Genomic DNA, 16971 nt, shown 5'->3' with positions numbered 1-16971 from the left:
CGGTCATGACCCAAAGCTCATGACCATAGGTGAGGATGGGAACGTAGATCGACCGGTAAATTGAGAGCTTTGCCTTCCGGCTCAGCTCCTTCTTCACCACAACGGATCGATACAACGTCCGCATTACTGAAGACGCCGCACCGATCCGCCTGTCGATCTCACGATCCACTCTTCCCCCACTCGTGAACAAGACTCCTAGGTACTTGAACTCCTCCACTTGGGGCAGGGTCTCCTCCCCAACCCGGAGATGGCACTCCACCCTTTTCCGGGAGAGAACCATGGAGACCTAATCCCGTGGCCACCAAACCGGAACCCCTCAACGCCTTGGCTGCGCCTAGAAATTCTGTCCATAAAAGTTATGAACAGAATCGGTGACAAAGGACAGCCTTGGCGGAGTCCAACCTTCACTGGAAACGTGTCCGACTTACTGCCAGCAATGCGGACCAAGCTCTGACACTGATCATACAGGGAGCGGACTGCCACAATAAGACATTCCGATACCCCATACTCTCTGAGCACTCCCCACAGGACTTCCCGAGGGACACGGTCGAATGCCTTCTCCAAGTCCACAAAGCACATGTAGACTGGTTGGGCAAACTCCCATGCACCCTCAAAAACCCTGCCGAGAGTATAGAGCTGGTCCACAGTTCCACGACCAGGACGAAAACCACACTGTTCCTCCTGAATCCGAGGTTCGACTATCCGGCGAAGCCTCCTCTCCAGTACACCTGAATAAACCTTACCGGGAAGGCTGAGGAGTGTGATCCCACGATAGTTGGAACACACCCTCCGGTCCCCCTTCTTAAAGAGAGGGACCACCACCCCGGTCTGCCAATCCAGAGGTACCGCCCCCGATGTCCACGCGATGCTGCAGAGTCTTGTCAACCAAGACAGCCCCACAGCATCCAGAGCCTTAAGGAACTCCGGGCGGATCTCATCCACCCCCGGGGCCTTGCCGTCGAGGAGCTTTTTAACTACCTCAGCGACCTCAGCCGCAGAAATAGGAGAGTCCACTACAGATTCCCCAGGCACCGCTTTCTCAAAGAAAGACGTGTTGGTGGGATTGAGGAGGTCTTCGAAGTATTCCCTCCACCGATCCACAACATCCGCAGTCGAAGTCAGCAGAACACCATCCGCACCATACACGGTGTTGATAGTGCACTGCTTCCCCTTCCTGAGGCGCCGTATGGTGGTCCAGAATCGCTTCGAAACCGTCCGGAAGTCGTTTTCCATGGCTTCCCCGAACTCTTCCCATGTCCGAGTTTTTGCCTCCGCGACCGCTAAAGCTGCACACCGCTTGGCCCGTCGGTACCCGTCCACTGCCTCCGGAGTCCTATGCGCCAAAAGAACCCGATAGGACTCCTTCTTCAGCTTGACGGCATCCCTCACTGCTGGTGTCCACCAACGGGTTCTAGGATTACCGCCACGACAGGCACCAACAACCTTGCGGCCACAGCTCCAATCAGCCGCCTCGACAATAGAGGTTCGGAACATGGTCCACTCGGACTCAATGTCCCGCACCTCCCTCGTGACATGTTCAAAGTTCTCCCGGAGGTGTGAATTGAAACTCTCTCTGACAGGAGACTCTGCCAGACGTTCCCAGCAGACCCTCACAATGCGTTTGGGCCTGCCAGGTCTGTCCGGCATCCTCCCCCACCATCGCAGCCAACTCACCACCAGGTGGTGATCGGTAGAAAGCTCCGCCCCTCTCTTCACCCGAGTGTCCAAAACATAAGGCCGCAAATCCGATGACACAACTACAAAGTCGATCATGGAACTGCGGCCTAGGGTGTCCTGGTGCCAAGTGCACATATGGACACCCTTATGTTTGAACATGGTGTTTGTTATGGACAATCCGTGACGAGCACAAAAGTCCAATAACAAAACACCACTCGGGTTTAGATCCGGGCGACCATTCTTCCCAATCACGCCTCTCCAGGTTTCACTGTCGTTGCCAACATGAGCGTTGAAGTCTCCCAGTAGGACAAGAGAATCACCCGGAGGAGCACTTTCCAGTACTCCCTCAAGTGTACCCAAAAAGGGTGGGTATTCTGAACTTCTGTTTGGTGCGTAAGCACAAACAACAGTCAGGACCCGTCCCCCCACCCGAAGGCGAAGGGAAGCTACCCTCTCGTCCACTGGGTTGAACTCAAACGTACAGGCTTTGAGCCGGGGGGCAACCAGAATTGCCACCCCAGCCCGTCGCCTCTCACTGCCGGCAACGCCAGAGTGGAAGAGGGTCCAGTCCCTCTCGAGAGAACTGGTTCCAGAGCCCTTGCTGTGCGTCGAGGTGAGTCCGACTATATCCAGCCGGAACTTCTCTACCTCGCGCACTAGCTCAGGCTCCTTCCCCCCCAGTGAGGTGACGTTCCACGTCCCAAGAGCTAGCTTCTGTAGCCGAGGATCGGACCGCCAAGTGCCCTGCCTTCGGCTGCCGCCCAGCTCACAATGCACCCGACCTCTATGGCCCCTCCTATGAGTGGTGAGCCCATTGGAGGGATGACCCACGTTGCCTCTTCGGGCTGTGCCCGGCCGGGCCCCATGGGAACAGGCCCGACCACCAGGCGCTCGCCATCGTGCCCCAACTCCGGGCCTGGCTCCAGAGCGGGGCCCCGGTGACCCACGTCCGGGCGAGGGAAATCTGGGTTCATTTCGTTGTAATTCCATAGAAGTCTTTGAGCTGCTCTTTGTCTGATCACTCACCTAGGACCTGTTTGTCTTGGGAGACCCTACCAGGGGGCATGAAAACCCCCAGACAACATAACTCCTAGGATCATTGGGACACGCAAACTCCTCTACCACGGTAAGGTAGCAGCTCAGAGAGGAGCATGTATCGGCCGATATTATCGGACATCTCTCATTGTATCAATTCAATTTCGGAATCGGCCCATATTCAAGAAAAATATCGGTATGGTATGGGAAGTGGAAAAGTTACATCAGGACGCCCCTCGTCCGTGCTGTCCCACTCACCAGTAAGGTGTCCCCACAAAGGAGTTGGCGGGTGAGGCAATGGAGGCGGAGCCAAAGTCGGCCAGTTTGACCTGTCCCAGCTCGGTCAGCAGGATGTTTCCGGCTTTCACGTCTCTGGAAAAGGACGGATGAAAAATCCAGACATGAATAGTGATATCTCTAAAGACTGATCAAGCCTGTCATCTTTAAGGTTTTACTACTTAGGTCTAAAATACTACAAGGTCTAGCTCCATCCTATCTTGCTGATTGTATTGTACCATATGTCCCGGCAAAAACTCCGGCTTATTAGTGATTCCCAGAGCCTCCCTAAAAAAGTCTGCGACCTATAGAGCGTTTTCTTTTAGGGATCCAGTACTCTGGAATGCCCTCCCGGTAACAGTTAGAGATGTTACCTCAGTAGAAACATTTAAGTCCCATCTTAAAACTCATTTGTATACTCTAGCCTTTAAATAGACTCCCCTTTTAAACCAGTTGATCTGCCGTTTTTCTTTTTTGCTCTGCCCCCTTCTCCCTGGGGTCGGAAGGGTGGGGGGGCTCAGGTTGGGTGGCCATGGATGAAGTGCTGGCTGTCCAGATTCGGGACCCGTTGTGAACCGCTCGCCTGTGCATCTGTTGGGGACATCTCTGCACTGCTGACCCGTCTCCGCTTGGAATGGTTTCCTGCTGGCCCCACTGTGGACTGATGTCTCACTGTTATGTTAGATCCACTATGGACTGGACGCTTTCACTATTATGTTAGATCCACTATCGACTGGACTCTCACTATTATGTTAGATCAACTATGGACTGTACTGTCACTATTGTGTTAGATCCACTATGGACTGGACTCTCATTATTATGTTACATCCACTATGGACTGGACCTTCACAATATTATGTTAGATCAACTATAATCTGGACTCTCACTATTATGTTAGACCCACTATGGACTGGACTCTCACTATTATGTTAGATCCACTATGGACTGGACTCTCACTATTATGTTAGATCCACTATGGACTGGACTCTTTCACTATTACGTTTGATCCACTATGGACTGGACTCTCACTATTATGGTAGATCCACTATGGACTGGACTCCCGCTATTATTTTAGATCCACTATGGACTGGACTCTCACTATTATGTTAGATCCACGATGGACTGGACTCTCACTATTATGTTAGATCCACTATGGACTGGACTTTCACAATATTATGCTAGACTAGACCCACTCGACGTCCTTTGCATCCGATCTCCTCTAGAGGGGGGGGGAGTCACCCACATCTGCGGTCCTCTCCAAAGATTCTCATAGTCATTCTCTTCGACATCCCACTGGGTTGTGAGTTTTTCTTTGCTCTTATGTGGGATCTGAACCGAGGGTGTGGTTGTGGCTTGTGCAGCCCTTTGAGACACTTGTGATTTAGGACTATATAAATAAACATTCATTGATTGATTCACCACTGATAAATAGTGTCAATGGTGTGTAATAAAAGCTACATTAAACTCAGATTTTTAAATACTTGTTAAGAATTCCAAGTAGTGATTTTGTGTTGCTTTTGAGAACACATGATACACCATTATTGAGTTATGACAACTGTACAGTCTCTTTATGAACGTTAACGTATTGAACACAGTTTTGGTGGATGCTTGCTTGGCGTTGTCACTGTCCAAAGGTTGCAAGATGTGCAATAAAAGATAAACATGTGCTTCAGAGATATAAGGTCGCAAAGATAAAGAGACATTTTTTTTCTGTACATTGGAGCCGAGAAGTGATCGTAAGGAGGAAACAGAAATTGATTTACAGTACCTGTGAATCATATTATGGGAATGAAGGTAAGCGAGTCCTAGCAAGGCACCATGGGTAATGGCAGCGATTTCCACCTCTTGGAGGGGCTTCTTGTGAACTTCGGGGGAAAACACATATGTTGTCAAATTTAAACATCAGATACTAAAACATACTACATTTACTATAGTGTTTTGAATAAAAATAACCCAATATAAATAATTTCAAAAAATGATTAAAAAAGAACTGCAAATACTAATTCAGTAATTCAGTAGAACCATTTAAGTCCCATCTTAAAACTCAGTTGTATACCCTAGCCTTTAAATAGACCTCCTTTTTAGACCAGTTGATCTGCCATTTCTTTTCTTTTCTGCTCTGCCCCCTCCCTCTTGTGGAGGAGAGGAGGCGGGAGGAGCACAGGTCCGGTGGCCATGGATGAAGTGCTGGCTGTCCAGAGTCTCTGCTCGGGATGGTCTCCTGCTGGCCCCACTATGGAATGGACTCTCACTATTATGTGAGATCAGTGGTTCTTAACCAGGTTTCGATCGAACCCTAGGGGTTCGGTGAGTCGTGTAAATACAAACTTCTCCCTGTTGGCATATTACAGATACGGCAACAGCTGACTGATTTGCAGGTGTTTAATTTGTTGTGAGTTTATGCACTGTCTTAGTTGTGTTGTTTGAACAAGGTGATGTTCATGCACGGTTGATTATGTGCACCAGTAAAAAAAATATGGTAACACTTTAGTATGGGGAACATATTCACCATTAATTAGTTTCTTATTAACATGCAAATTAGTAACATATTGGCTCTTAACTAGTCATTAAGTACTAATTAATACCTTATTCGGCATGGCCTAATTATACTGTAACCCTAACCCTCTAACCCTGACCCTAAACCTAACCAAATAACTAACATATTCTATTACTTAGAACATGTTCCCCTAGTGTCCAAATAACTCTAAATTAAAGAACTACTGAAACCCACTACTACCCACCACACAGTCTGATAGTTTCTATATCAATGACGAAATATTAACATTGCAACACATGCCAATACGGCCTTTTTAGTTTACTAAATTGCAATTTTAAATTTCCCGGGAGTTTTTTCTTGAAAACGTTGTGTAATGATGACGTGTACGCAAGACGTCATGGGTTTTTAGGAAGTATGAGCGCTACACACACACACACACACACAGCTAAAAGTCGTCTGCTTTAACGGCATTATTACACAGTATTTTGGAAATCTGTGTTGCTGAATCTTTTGCAATTTGTTCAATTAATATTGGAGAAGTCACAGTAGAAAGATGGAGTTGGGAAGCTTTAGCCTTTAACCACACAAACACACAGTGATTCCTTGTTTAAAATTCCTGGAGGTGAAACTTAACTATGGATCAGAGCGCGGTCAAGCAGACATGGATCCCAACCAAATGTCAACCAGCAGGTTTCGGGGAGAAAATTGTGGTTAAAAAGTCGCCTCTTACCGGATATCAGCTGAGCTTGTGCCGTCCGTACAGCTGCCGTCGACTTCCATGAGACATTGGCGTCAAGACACCCGTGGACAAACACCTCCGACTATCAGGTACTATTTAACTCACTAAAACACTAGCAACACAATAAAAAATAAGGGATTTCCCAGAATTATTCTAGTAAATGTCTCTAAAAACATCAAAATCTGTCCCAATGCAATCGCGTTTTTTTGTTGTTGTTTTTTTTTCTAGTCCGTCGCTATCAATATCCTCTAACACAAATCTTTCATCCTCGCTCAAATTAATGGGGGGATTGTCGTTTCCTCAGTCCGAATAGCACTTTTTGTTGGAGGCTCCCATTAAAAACAATGTGAATATGTGAGGAGCCATCAACATGTGACGTCATTGTCTGCGACTTCCGGTAGAGGTAGGGCTTTTCTCCAGTTGCGAACTTTATCGTGGATGTTCTCTACTAAATCCTTTCAGCAAAAATATGGCAATATCATGAAATGATCAGGTATGACACATAGAATGGACCTGCTATCCCCGTTTAAATAAGAAAATCTCATTTCAGTAGGCCTTTAAGTCTTTGTTACTTACAATATGTTCCCCTATTCTAAAGTGTTACCAAAAACATTTAACTTTCTCTTGAATTTGAAAAAAAAAACATTTTATTTTTCACCAAAGAAGGGTTCGGTGAATTCGCATATGAAACTGGTGGGGTTCGGTGTCTCCAACAAGGTTAAGAACCACTGTGTTAGATCCACTACGGACTGGACTTTCACTATTAAGTTAGATCAATTATGGACTGGACTCTCAATATCATGTTAGATCCACTACGGACTGGACTCTCACTATTATGTTGGATCCACTATGGACTGGACTCTTAAAAATATTATGTTAGATTCACTATGGACTGGACTCTCACTATTATGTGAGGTCCACTATAGACTGGATTCTCACTATTATGTTAGATCCACTATGGACTGGACTCTCACTATTATGTTGGATCCACTATGGACTGGACTCTCACTATCATGTTAGATCCACTATGGACTGGACTCTCACTATAATGTTAGATCCACTATGGACTGGACTCTCACTATTATGTCAGATCCACTATGGACTGGACTCTGAAAATATTATGTCAGATCCACTATGGACTGGACTCTCACACTATTATGTTAGATCCACTATGGACTGGACTCTCACTATAATGTTAGATCCACTATGGACTGGACTCTCACTATTATGTGAGGTCCACTATGGACTGGACTCCAAGATGGCTCACCTGCACTGGCTTCCTGTGCACTTAAGATGTGACTTTAAGGTTTTACTACTTACATATAAAATACTACACGGTCTAGCTCCATCCTATCTTGCCGATTGTATTGTACCATATGTCCCGGCAAGAAATCTGCGTTCAAAGGACTCCGGCTTGTTGGTGATTCCCAAGGCCCAAAAAAAGTCTGCGGGCTATAGAGCGTTTTCCGTTCGGGCTCCAGTACTCTGGAATGCCCTCCCGGTAACAGTTCGAGATACCACCTCAGTAGAAGCATTTAAGTCTCACCTTAAAACTCATTTGTATACTGTAGCCTTTAAATAGACTCCCTTTTTGGACCAGTTGATCTGCTGTTTCTTTTCTTTTTCTTCTATGTCCCACTCTCCCCTGTGGAGGGGGTCCGGTCCGATCCGGTGGCCATGTACTGCTTGCCTGTGTATCGGCTGGGGACATCTCTGCGCTGCTGATCCGCCTCCGCTTGGGATGGTTTCCTGGTGGCTCCGCTGTGAACGGGACTCTCGCTGCTGAGTTGGACCCGCTTTGGACTGGACTCTTGCGACTGTGTTGGATCCATTGTGGATTGAACTTTCACAGTATCATGTTAGACCCGCTCGACATCCATTGCTTTCCTCCTCTCTAAGGTTCTCATAGTCATTATTGTCACAGACGTCCCACTGGATCATTATTGTCACCGATGTCCCACTGGGTGTGAGTTTTCCTTGCCCTTATGTGGGCCTACCGAGGATGTCGTGGTGGTTTGTGCAGCCCTTTGAGACACTAGTGATTTAGGGCTATATAAGTAAACATTGATTGATTGATTGATATTATGTCAGATCCACTATGGACTGGACTCTCAAACTATTATGTTAGATCCACCATGGACTGGACTCTCACGATATAATGTTAGAGCCACTATGGACTGGACTCTCACAACATAATGTTAGAGCCACTATGGACTGGACTCTCACTATTATGTTAGATCCACTATGGACTGGACTCTCACACTATTATGTTCGATCCACTATGGACTGGACTCTCACTATCATGTTAGATCCACTATGGACTGGACTCTTTACTATTATTTTTGATCCACTATGGACTGGACTCTCACACTATTATGTTAGATCCACTGTGGACTGGACTCTCACTATCATGTTAAATCCACTATGGACTGGACTCTCACTATCATGTTGGATCCACTATGGACTGGACTCTCACTATTATGTTTAATCCACTATGGACTGGACTCTCACTATCATGTTAGATCCACTATGGACTGGACTCTCACTATTATGTTAGATCCACTATGGACTTGACTCTCACTATTATGTTAGATCCACTATGGACTGGACTCTCAATATTATGTTAGATCCACTATGGACTGGACTCTCACTAATATGTTAGATCCACTATGGACTGGACTCTCACTAATATGTTAGATCCACTATGGACTGGACTCTCACTATTATGTTAGATCCACTATGGACTGGACTCTCACTATTATGTTAGACCCACTATGGCCTGGACTCTCACTATTATGTTAGATCCACTATGGACTGGACTCTCACACTATTATGTTCGATCCACTATGGACTGGACTCTCACTATCATGTTAGATCCACTATGGACTGGACTCTCACTATCATGTTAGATCCACTATGGACTGGACTCTCACTATCATGTTAGATCCACTATGGACTGGACTCTCACTATCATGTTAGATCCACTATGGACTGGACTCTCACTATCATGTTAGATCCACTATGGACAGGACTCTCACTATCATGTTAGATCCACTATGGACTGGACTCTCACTATCATGTTAGATCCACTATGGACTGGACTCTCACTATCATGTTAGATCCACTATGGACTGGACTCTCACTATCATGTTAGATCCACTATGGACTGGACTCTCACTATCATGTTAGATCCACTATGGACAGGACTCTCACTATTATGTTGAATCCACTATGGACTGGACTCTCACTATTATTAAGGACTCCGGCTTGTTGGTGATTCCCAAGGCCCAAAAAAAGTCTGCGGGCTATAGAGCGTTTTCCGTTCGGGCTCCAGTACTCTGGAATGCCCTCCCGGTAACAGTTCGAGATACCACCTCAGTAGAAGCATTTAAGTCTCACCTTAAAACTCATTTGTATACTGTAGCCTTTAAATAGACTCCCTTTTTGGACCAGTTGATCTGCTGTTTCTTTTCTTTTTCTTCTATGTCCCACTCTCCCCTGTGGAGGGGGTCCGGTCCGATCCGGTGGCCATGTACTGCTTGCCTGTGTATCGGCTGGGGACATCTCTGCGCTGCTGATCCGCCTCCGCTTGGGATGGTTTCCTGGTGGCTCCGCTGTGAACGGGACTCTCGCTGCTGAGTTGGACCCGCTTTGGACTGGACTCTTGCGACTGTGTTGGATCCATTGTGGATTGAACTTTCACAGTATCATGTTAGACCCGCTCGACATCCATTGCTTTCCTCCTCTCTAAGGTTCTCATAGTCATTATTGTCACAGACGTCCCACTGGATCATTATTGTCACCGATGTCCCACTGGGTGTGAGTTTTCCTTGCCCTTATGTGGGCCTACCGAGGATGTCGTGGTGGTTTGTGCAGCCCTTTGAGACACTAGTGATTTAGGGCTATATAAGTAAACATTGATTGATTGATTGATGTTATGTCAGATCCACTATGGACTGGACTCTCAAACTATTATGTTAGATCCACCATGGACTGGACTCTCACGATATAATGTTAGAGCCACTATGGACTGGACTCTCACAACATAATGTTAGAGCCACTATGGACTGGACTCTCACTATCATGTTAGATCCACTATGGACTGGACTCTCACACTATTATGTTCGATCCACTATGGACTGGACTCTCACTATCATGTTAGATCCACTATGGACTGGACTCTCACTATCATGTTAGATCCACTATGGACTGGACTCTCACTATCATGTTAGATCCACTATGGACTGGACTCTCACTATCATGTTAGATCCACTATGGACTGGACTCTCACTATCATGTTAGATCCACTATGGACAGGACTCTCACTATTATGTTGAATCCACTATGGACTGGACTCTCACTATTATGTTAGATCCATTATGGACTGGACTCTCACTATCATGTTGGATCCACTATGGACTGGACTCTCACTAATATGTTAGATCCACTATGGACTGGACTCTCACTATTATGTTGGATCCACTATGGACTGGACTCTCACTATTATGTTAGATGCACTATGGACTGGACTCTCACTAATATGTTAGATCCACTATGGACTGGACTCTCACTATAATGTTAGATCCACTATGGACTGGACTCTCACACTATTATTTTCGATCCACTATGGACTGGACTTTCACTATCATGTTAGATCCACTATGGACTGGACTCTCACTATCATGTTAGATCCACTATGGACTGGACTCTTTACTATTATTTTTGATCCACTATGGACTGGACTCTCACACTATTATGTTAGATCCACTGTGGACTGGACTCTCACTATCATGTTAAATCCACTATGGACTGGACTCTCACTATCATGTTGGATCCACTATGGACTGGACTCTCACTATTATGTTTAATCCACTATGGACTGGACTCTCACTATCATGTTAGATCCACTATGGACTGGACTCTCACTATTATGTTAGATCCACTATGGACTTGACTCTCACTATTATGTTAGATCCACTATGGACTGGACTCTCAATATTATGTTAGATCCACTATGGACTGGACTCTCACTAATATGTTAGATCCACTATGGACTGGACTCTCACTAATATGTTAGATCCACTATGGACTGGACTCTCACTATTATGTTAGATCCACTATGGACTGGACTCTCACTATTATGTTAGACCCACTATGGCCTGGACTCTCACTATTATGTTAGATCCACTATGGACTGGACTCTCACACTATTATGTTCGATCCACTATGGACTGGACTCTCACTATCATGTTAGATCCACTATGGACTGGACTCTCACTATCATGTTAGATCCACTATGGACTGGACTCTCACTATCATGTTAGATCCACTATGGACTGGACTCTCACTATCATGTTAGATCCACTATGGACTGGACTCTCACTATCATGTTAGATCCACTATGGACAGGACTCTCACTATCATGTTGAATCCACTATGGACTGGACTCTCACTATCATGTTAGATCCACTATGGACAGGACTCTCACTATTATGTTGAATCCACTATGGACTGGACTCTCACTATTATGTTAGATCCATTATGGACTGGACTCTCACTATCATGTTGGATCCACTATGGACTGGACTCCCACTAATATGTTGGATCCACTATGGACTGGACTCTCACTATTATGTTGGATCCACTATGGACTGGACTCTCACTATTATGTTAGATCCACTATGGACTGGACTCTCACTAATATGTTAGATCCACTATGGACTGGACTCTCACTATTATGCTGGATCCACTATGGACTGGACTCTCACACTATTATGTTCGATCCACTATGGACTGGACTTTCACTATCATGTTAGATCCACTATGGACTGGACTCTCACTATCATGTTAGATCCACTATGGACTGGACTCTTTACTATTATTTTTGATCCACTATGGACTGGACTCTCACACTATTATGTTAGATCCACTGTGGACTGGACTCTCACTATCATGTTAGATCCACTATGGACTGGACTCTCACTATCATGTTAGATCCACTATGGACTGGACTCTCACTATTATGTTTAATCCACTATGGACTGGACTCTCACTATCATGTTAGATCCACTATGGACTGGACTCTCACTATTATGTTAGATCCACTATGGACTGGACTCTCACTATTATGTTAGATCCACTATGGACTGGACTCTCAATATTATGTTAGATCCACTATGGACTGGACTCTCACTAATATGTTAGATCCACTATGGACTGGACTCTCACTATTATGTTAGATCCACTATGGACTGGACTCTCACTATTATGTTAGACCCACTATGGCCTGGACTCTCACTATTATGTTAGATCCACTATGGACTGGACTCTCACTAATATGTTAGATCCATTATGGACTGGACTCTCACTATTATGTTAGATCCACTATGGACTGGGCTCTCACTATTAAGTTAGATCCACTATGGACTGGACTCTCACTATTATGTTAGATCCACTATGGACTGGACACTCACTATTATGTTAGATCCACTATGGACTGGACTCTCACTATTATGTTAGATCCACTATGGACTGGACTCTCAATATTATGTTAGATCCACTATGGACTGGACTCTCACTATTATGTTAGATCCACTATGGACTGGACTCTCACTATTATGTTAGACCCACTATGGCCTGGACTCTCACTATTATGTTAGATCCACTATGGACTGGACTCTCACTAATATGTTGGATCCATTATGGACTGGACTCTCACTATTATGTTAGATCCACTATGGACTGGGCTCTCACTATTAAGTTAGATCCACTATGGACTGGACTCTCACTATTATGTTAGATCCACTATGGACTGGACACTCACTATTATGTTAGATCCACTATGGACTGGACATTCACAATATTATGCTAGACCCACTCCATGTCCATTGCACCGGTCTCCCAAGGAGGTGGGGGGTCACCCACATCTGCGGTCCTCTCCAAGTTTTGTCATTTACATCCCACTGGGTTGAGTTTTCCCTTGCCCTGATGTGGGATCTGAACCGAGGATGTCGTTGTGGCTTGTGCAGCCCTTTGAGACACTTGTGATTCAGGACTATCTAAATAAACTTTGATTGATTGATAATTAAATAAAAATCTGGCAATAAAAAGCATGGAACATCATAATAATTCAAAAAGATACAATGCATCACGTTATCAATCAAATAATGTCTTCATTGTTATGATAATATGACATGTGTAAGTGAAGAGTAAAGCGTAAACAATACAAATATGATAATCACTAAAATGAGATGAAAATGCTCACTTAGTCCCAGACATCTTTATTTACTACGACTCTGACAATATATAATGTGTTACAAAAGAACACTTACCTTCGAGTAAGTCTGATGCAGAGCCCAAACAATATTCCATCACCAGCTGCAATACAAATGAACATTTAATTTCATTTTTTTAAAGCACCAGGGGCCGCTGCAAATAAGTGTTTATTATTGTTATTTTTTTAATAAATAAATCTTTAATGCTAATCACATTTGATGCCAAAAATATCTCATGCCAAAGAAGCAGTTTTATATTCTTACATTACGGCTATTTTAGCCCATCCAAAGCATGAAGGAAGGCACAAAAACAATTTAGTAACGTGTCATCAAAGAGTAAACATGCATTTCTTTCAATATGAATCATAACAAAAACAGTAATATTAAAATAAAAAAAAAATGAATGCATATTGATAGTCCAACTCATACTGACTGCTAATCACACGCTATGGTGATGATATCAGTAGAAAAAAATGCATTTAGTTTCGATAATAATTAGAGATGTCCGATAATATCTGGTATTATCGCCCGAAAAATGCTTCAAAATGTAATATCCAAAATTATCGGTATCAGTTTCAAAAAGTAAAATGTATGACTTTTTCCAAACGCCGCTGTTGACCAAGTATGCTTGCATTCACTAGGCCGGAATGCAAAGGCAGTCCCTTTAAGGTTTACTGGCGCTCTGTACTTGTGTACACGGACGTAGGGACAAGTACAGAGCGCCAGTAAACCTTAAAGGCACTGCCTTTGCGTTCCGGCCTAGTGAATGCAAAGCATACTTGGTCAACAGCCATATAGGTCACACTGAGGGTGGTGTATATTGTAGCATCTCAGAAGAGTCGGTGCTGCAAGGGGTTCTGGGTATTTGTTCCATTTTTTTACGGTGCGGATGTTCTCCCGAAATGTTTGTCATTCTTGTTTTGTGTGGGTTCGCATATTTGTAACAGTGTTAAAGTTGTTTATACGGCCACACTCAGTGTGACCTGTATGGCTGTTGACCAAGTATGCATTGCATTCACTTGTGTGTGTGTGTGTGTGAAAAGCCGTAGAAATTATGTGATTGGGCCGGCATGCAAAGGCAGTGCCTTTAAGGTTTATTGGCGCACTGTACTTCTCCCTACGTCCGTGTACACAGTGGCGTTATAAAAAGTTATAAATTTTACTTTTTGAAACTGACACCAATAATTATGAAACCGATATCGATAATTTCCAATGCCGACGGGCCGACTAAGATGGCAGCAAGGAGGCGGAGAATGCGACGGATAGGAGAGGTGGGGCATGCCGGGAGCGACACCGCCGCAATCGAATTCAGGTGCGTGGCTCACACATCGGGAAATGATTAACATTTCTCCTGACACTGTATAAAAGGGGAAAAGGAGGAGAGATCGAGGAGGAAGGAGGAGAGTCCGCAGCACATTAGAAGCGAGAGCAACACAGAGCGCAAGACGAGAACGACGGTGGCTGAAATGCAGGCCGGGAACGCACAGTGGAGGAAGAAACTGAAAAGCAATCCGAGCCGCAACCAAGCTTTATTGAAAAATGAAGTCAAACCTGCTCAAATCATGTCCTTCCTGGATGGTCCATTGAACCCGCACGACGAAGGCGAGCGACTGTCACAATTACATTTTAAAGCATTTATCGGCCGATAGTAGACAGTCCGATATTATCGAACATCCCTAATAATAATGTGTTAATTCCATGACTGTATATAGCGGTATCGGTTGATATTGGAATCGGTAATTAAGAGTTGGACGATATCGGAAAGTGGCAAAAAAAAACATTATCGGACATCTCAATATATTAACAACAACATTTAAAATGGTTATTTTCCTTTCAGAAAATGATGATGACGAGGCACTCACCCAGGCAGTGTTGTCCTTCAGGTAGCATCCTTTGTACTCGATGGTGTTTGGGTGCCGCAGTTGCCCCAAAAACTTGACCTCCTTAATAATGTCCTGCCACTTCTACACAACAACAACAACAAAACACCTTAACTCATCATCACCATTACAGCAATAATCAGTCTCCAATCAGGTGTGCGTCAATCAGGAGGACACTGGAGGCTAGAAGCGGACCTTTAAAGCCGATTCAGCAAATAAAACACATGAAGTAAAGTTGTTGGTTTTCGTCAAAGGGTGGTGCTGCCTTGCTCAATGTGCACTTCTGAATGTGTGTGTTACCTCAGTAGTCTGCTTGCCGTTGTAGGACATCTTCTTGATGGCCACCACCTCGTTGGAATAGGAGTTACGGGCCTGAAAGAAAATGCAGAGAGGACAAAAACTTTAATGACAATAATATAATGAAATTAAGGCTGCAAGCAGCGATGGATGGGACCGCTTTGACTGCTGCCTCCGCGGCCCAAGCCGGATAAGCGGTAGAAGATGGATGGATTATTACACAGAGAAAAAGTTGTATACACATGTGTTATACATCAGTCTCATAGTAATAACAGTTGTAAAGTGGCTGGGGCATTTCATAAGGACGCCTTGGTGTCGCCATTTTGAGACTCTAATGCATTGTGAATAGAATGCACTTGTTGTATTGAAGTGGGAATTGCAAACTTCCTGTTGATTTTAGTTGGGGGTGGTCACTGTATGAAATATAGGTCTCAGTGAGACCTACATTGAGGGTTTTGTTTCATGAGTGTATGACAGTCCTACAGTGAGTTAGAAGCAGTATTGTCCGAGCAGGAAGCCGCCATTTTGTGACAGAAAAAGCACAACAGCACCAGTTCTTTGCCGGCTCATAAAGTCCAAACCTGGGTAGTAATTAAAACTGTTTCATTCAATTTTAGGGTTCAATCTCTCTCCTGTGTATATATGAAGCCAAAACGACAAACAGCCTCAGAGGAGATAATGTTTGAAAAAAAGCGACATTTTTTAGCCAACTTCTGTATTGAAGGGGGAATTGCAAACTTCCTGTTGATTTTAGCCAGGGGGTGTCACTGGATGAAATATAGGTCTAACCGAGACCTACATAGAGGTTTTTTTTTTCATGCTCCTGCGACATTCCTAATGGAGGTTACAGACAGTTGTGTGTGTTTTCTTCCTAGGGGGCACTAGAGCGCAATTTTGAGTTTTGGGGTCTGGTTTTTTGATTAGATCGCAATTTTTCGCCAGTCCTGATGTGTGTGTCAAATGTGGTGAGTTTTGAAGCATGTTAAGGGGGTCAAATTACAGCTCAAAGAGGCGGCGGTATAATAATAAAGAATAATAACAATAATTAAACGCTAGAAAATCAATAGGGTCCTTTGTCCCAAAGGGACATCGGTCCCTAATAATAAAAAATACTCTTTGGTTGTTTTGGGTTTTTTTATTGCCATGGAGACAGGAAGTTAGTTATTAGGGGAGAGGTCAACTACGACGGCTTAGATTTTAGCAGTAGATTCCTAAAAACAGCACAGCGATTCAGGGGTTTTGTAATTTAACCCTGCAGCGCAGTACCAGTCTGTGGATGTGGGGTCAGAGAAACTA

The 16971-nt window shown here is 44.4% G+C and overlaps 1 protein-coding gene across 9 annotated transcripts in view; it reads right to left on the bottom strand.

Annotated features, from left to right (window-relative positions):
- taok3a (TAO kinase 3a) overlaps positions 1-16971 on the bottom strand; it is a 264388-nt gene that overhangs the window by 113944 nt on the left and 133473 nt on the right. For all 9 annotated transcript variants that reach the window (XM_061903060.1, XM_061903039.1, XM_061903050.1 and 6 more), the window contains 5 exons: positions 15679-15750; positions 15361-15462; positions 13556-13601; positions 4757-4853; positions 2971-3084 (listed from right to left, as the gene is read on the bottom strand). In XM_061903060.1, the coding sequence (XP_061759044.1) occupies positions 2971-3084; positions 4757-4853; positions 13556-13601; positions 15361-15462; positions 15679-15750 (431 nt within the window). The remainder of the gene's footprint in view (positions 1-2970; positions 3085-4756; positions 4854-13555; positions 13602-15360; positions 15463-15678; positions 15751-16971) is intronic.

The sequence above is a fragment of the Nerophis ophidion genome, linkage group LG01, assembly GCF_033978795.1.
Source record: "Nerophis ophidion isolate RoL-2023_Sa linkage group LG01, RoL_Noph_v1.0, whole genome shotgun sequence".
In the NCBI taxonomy this organism is placed as follows: Eukaryota; Metazoa; Chordata; class Actinopteri; order Syngnathiformes; family Syngnathidae; genus Nerophis; species Nerophis ophidion.
The sequence above is the reverse complement of the archived record's forward strand: the minus strand, read 5'-3'. Positions and strand labels throughout refer to the sequence as shown.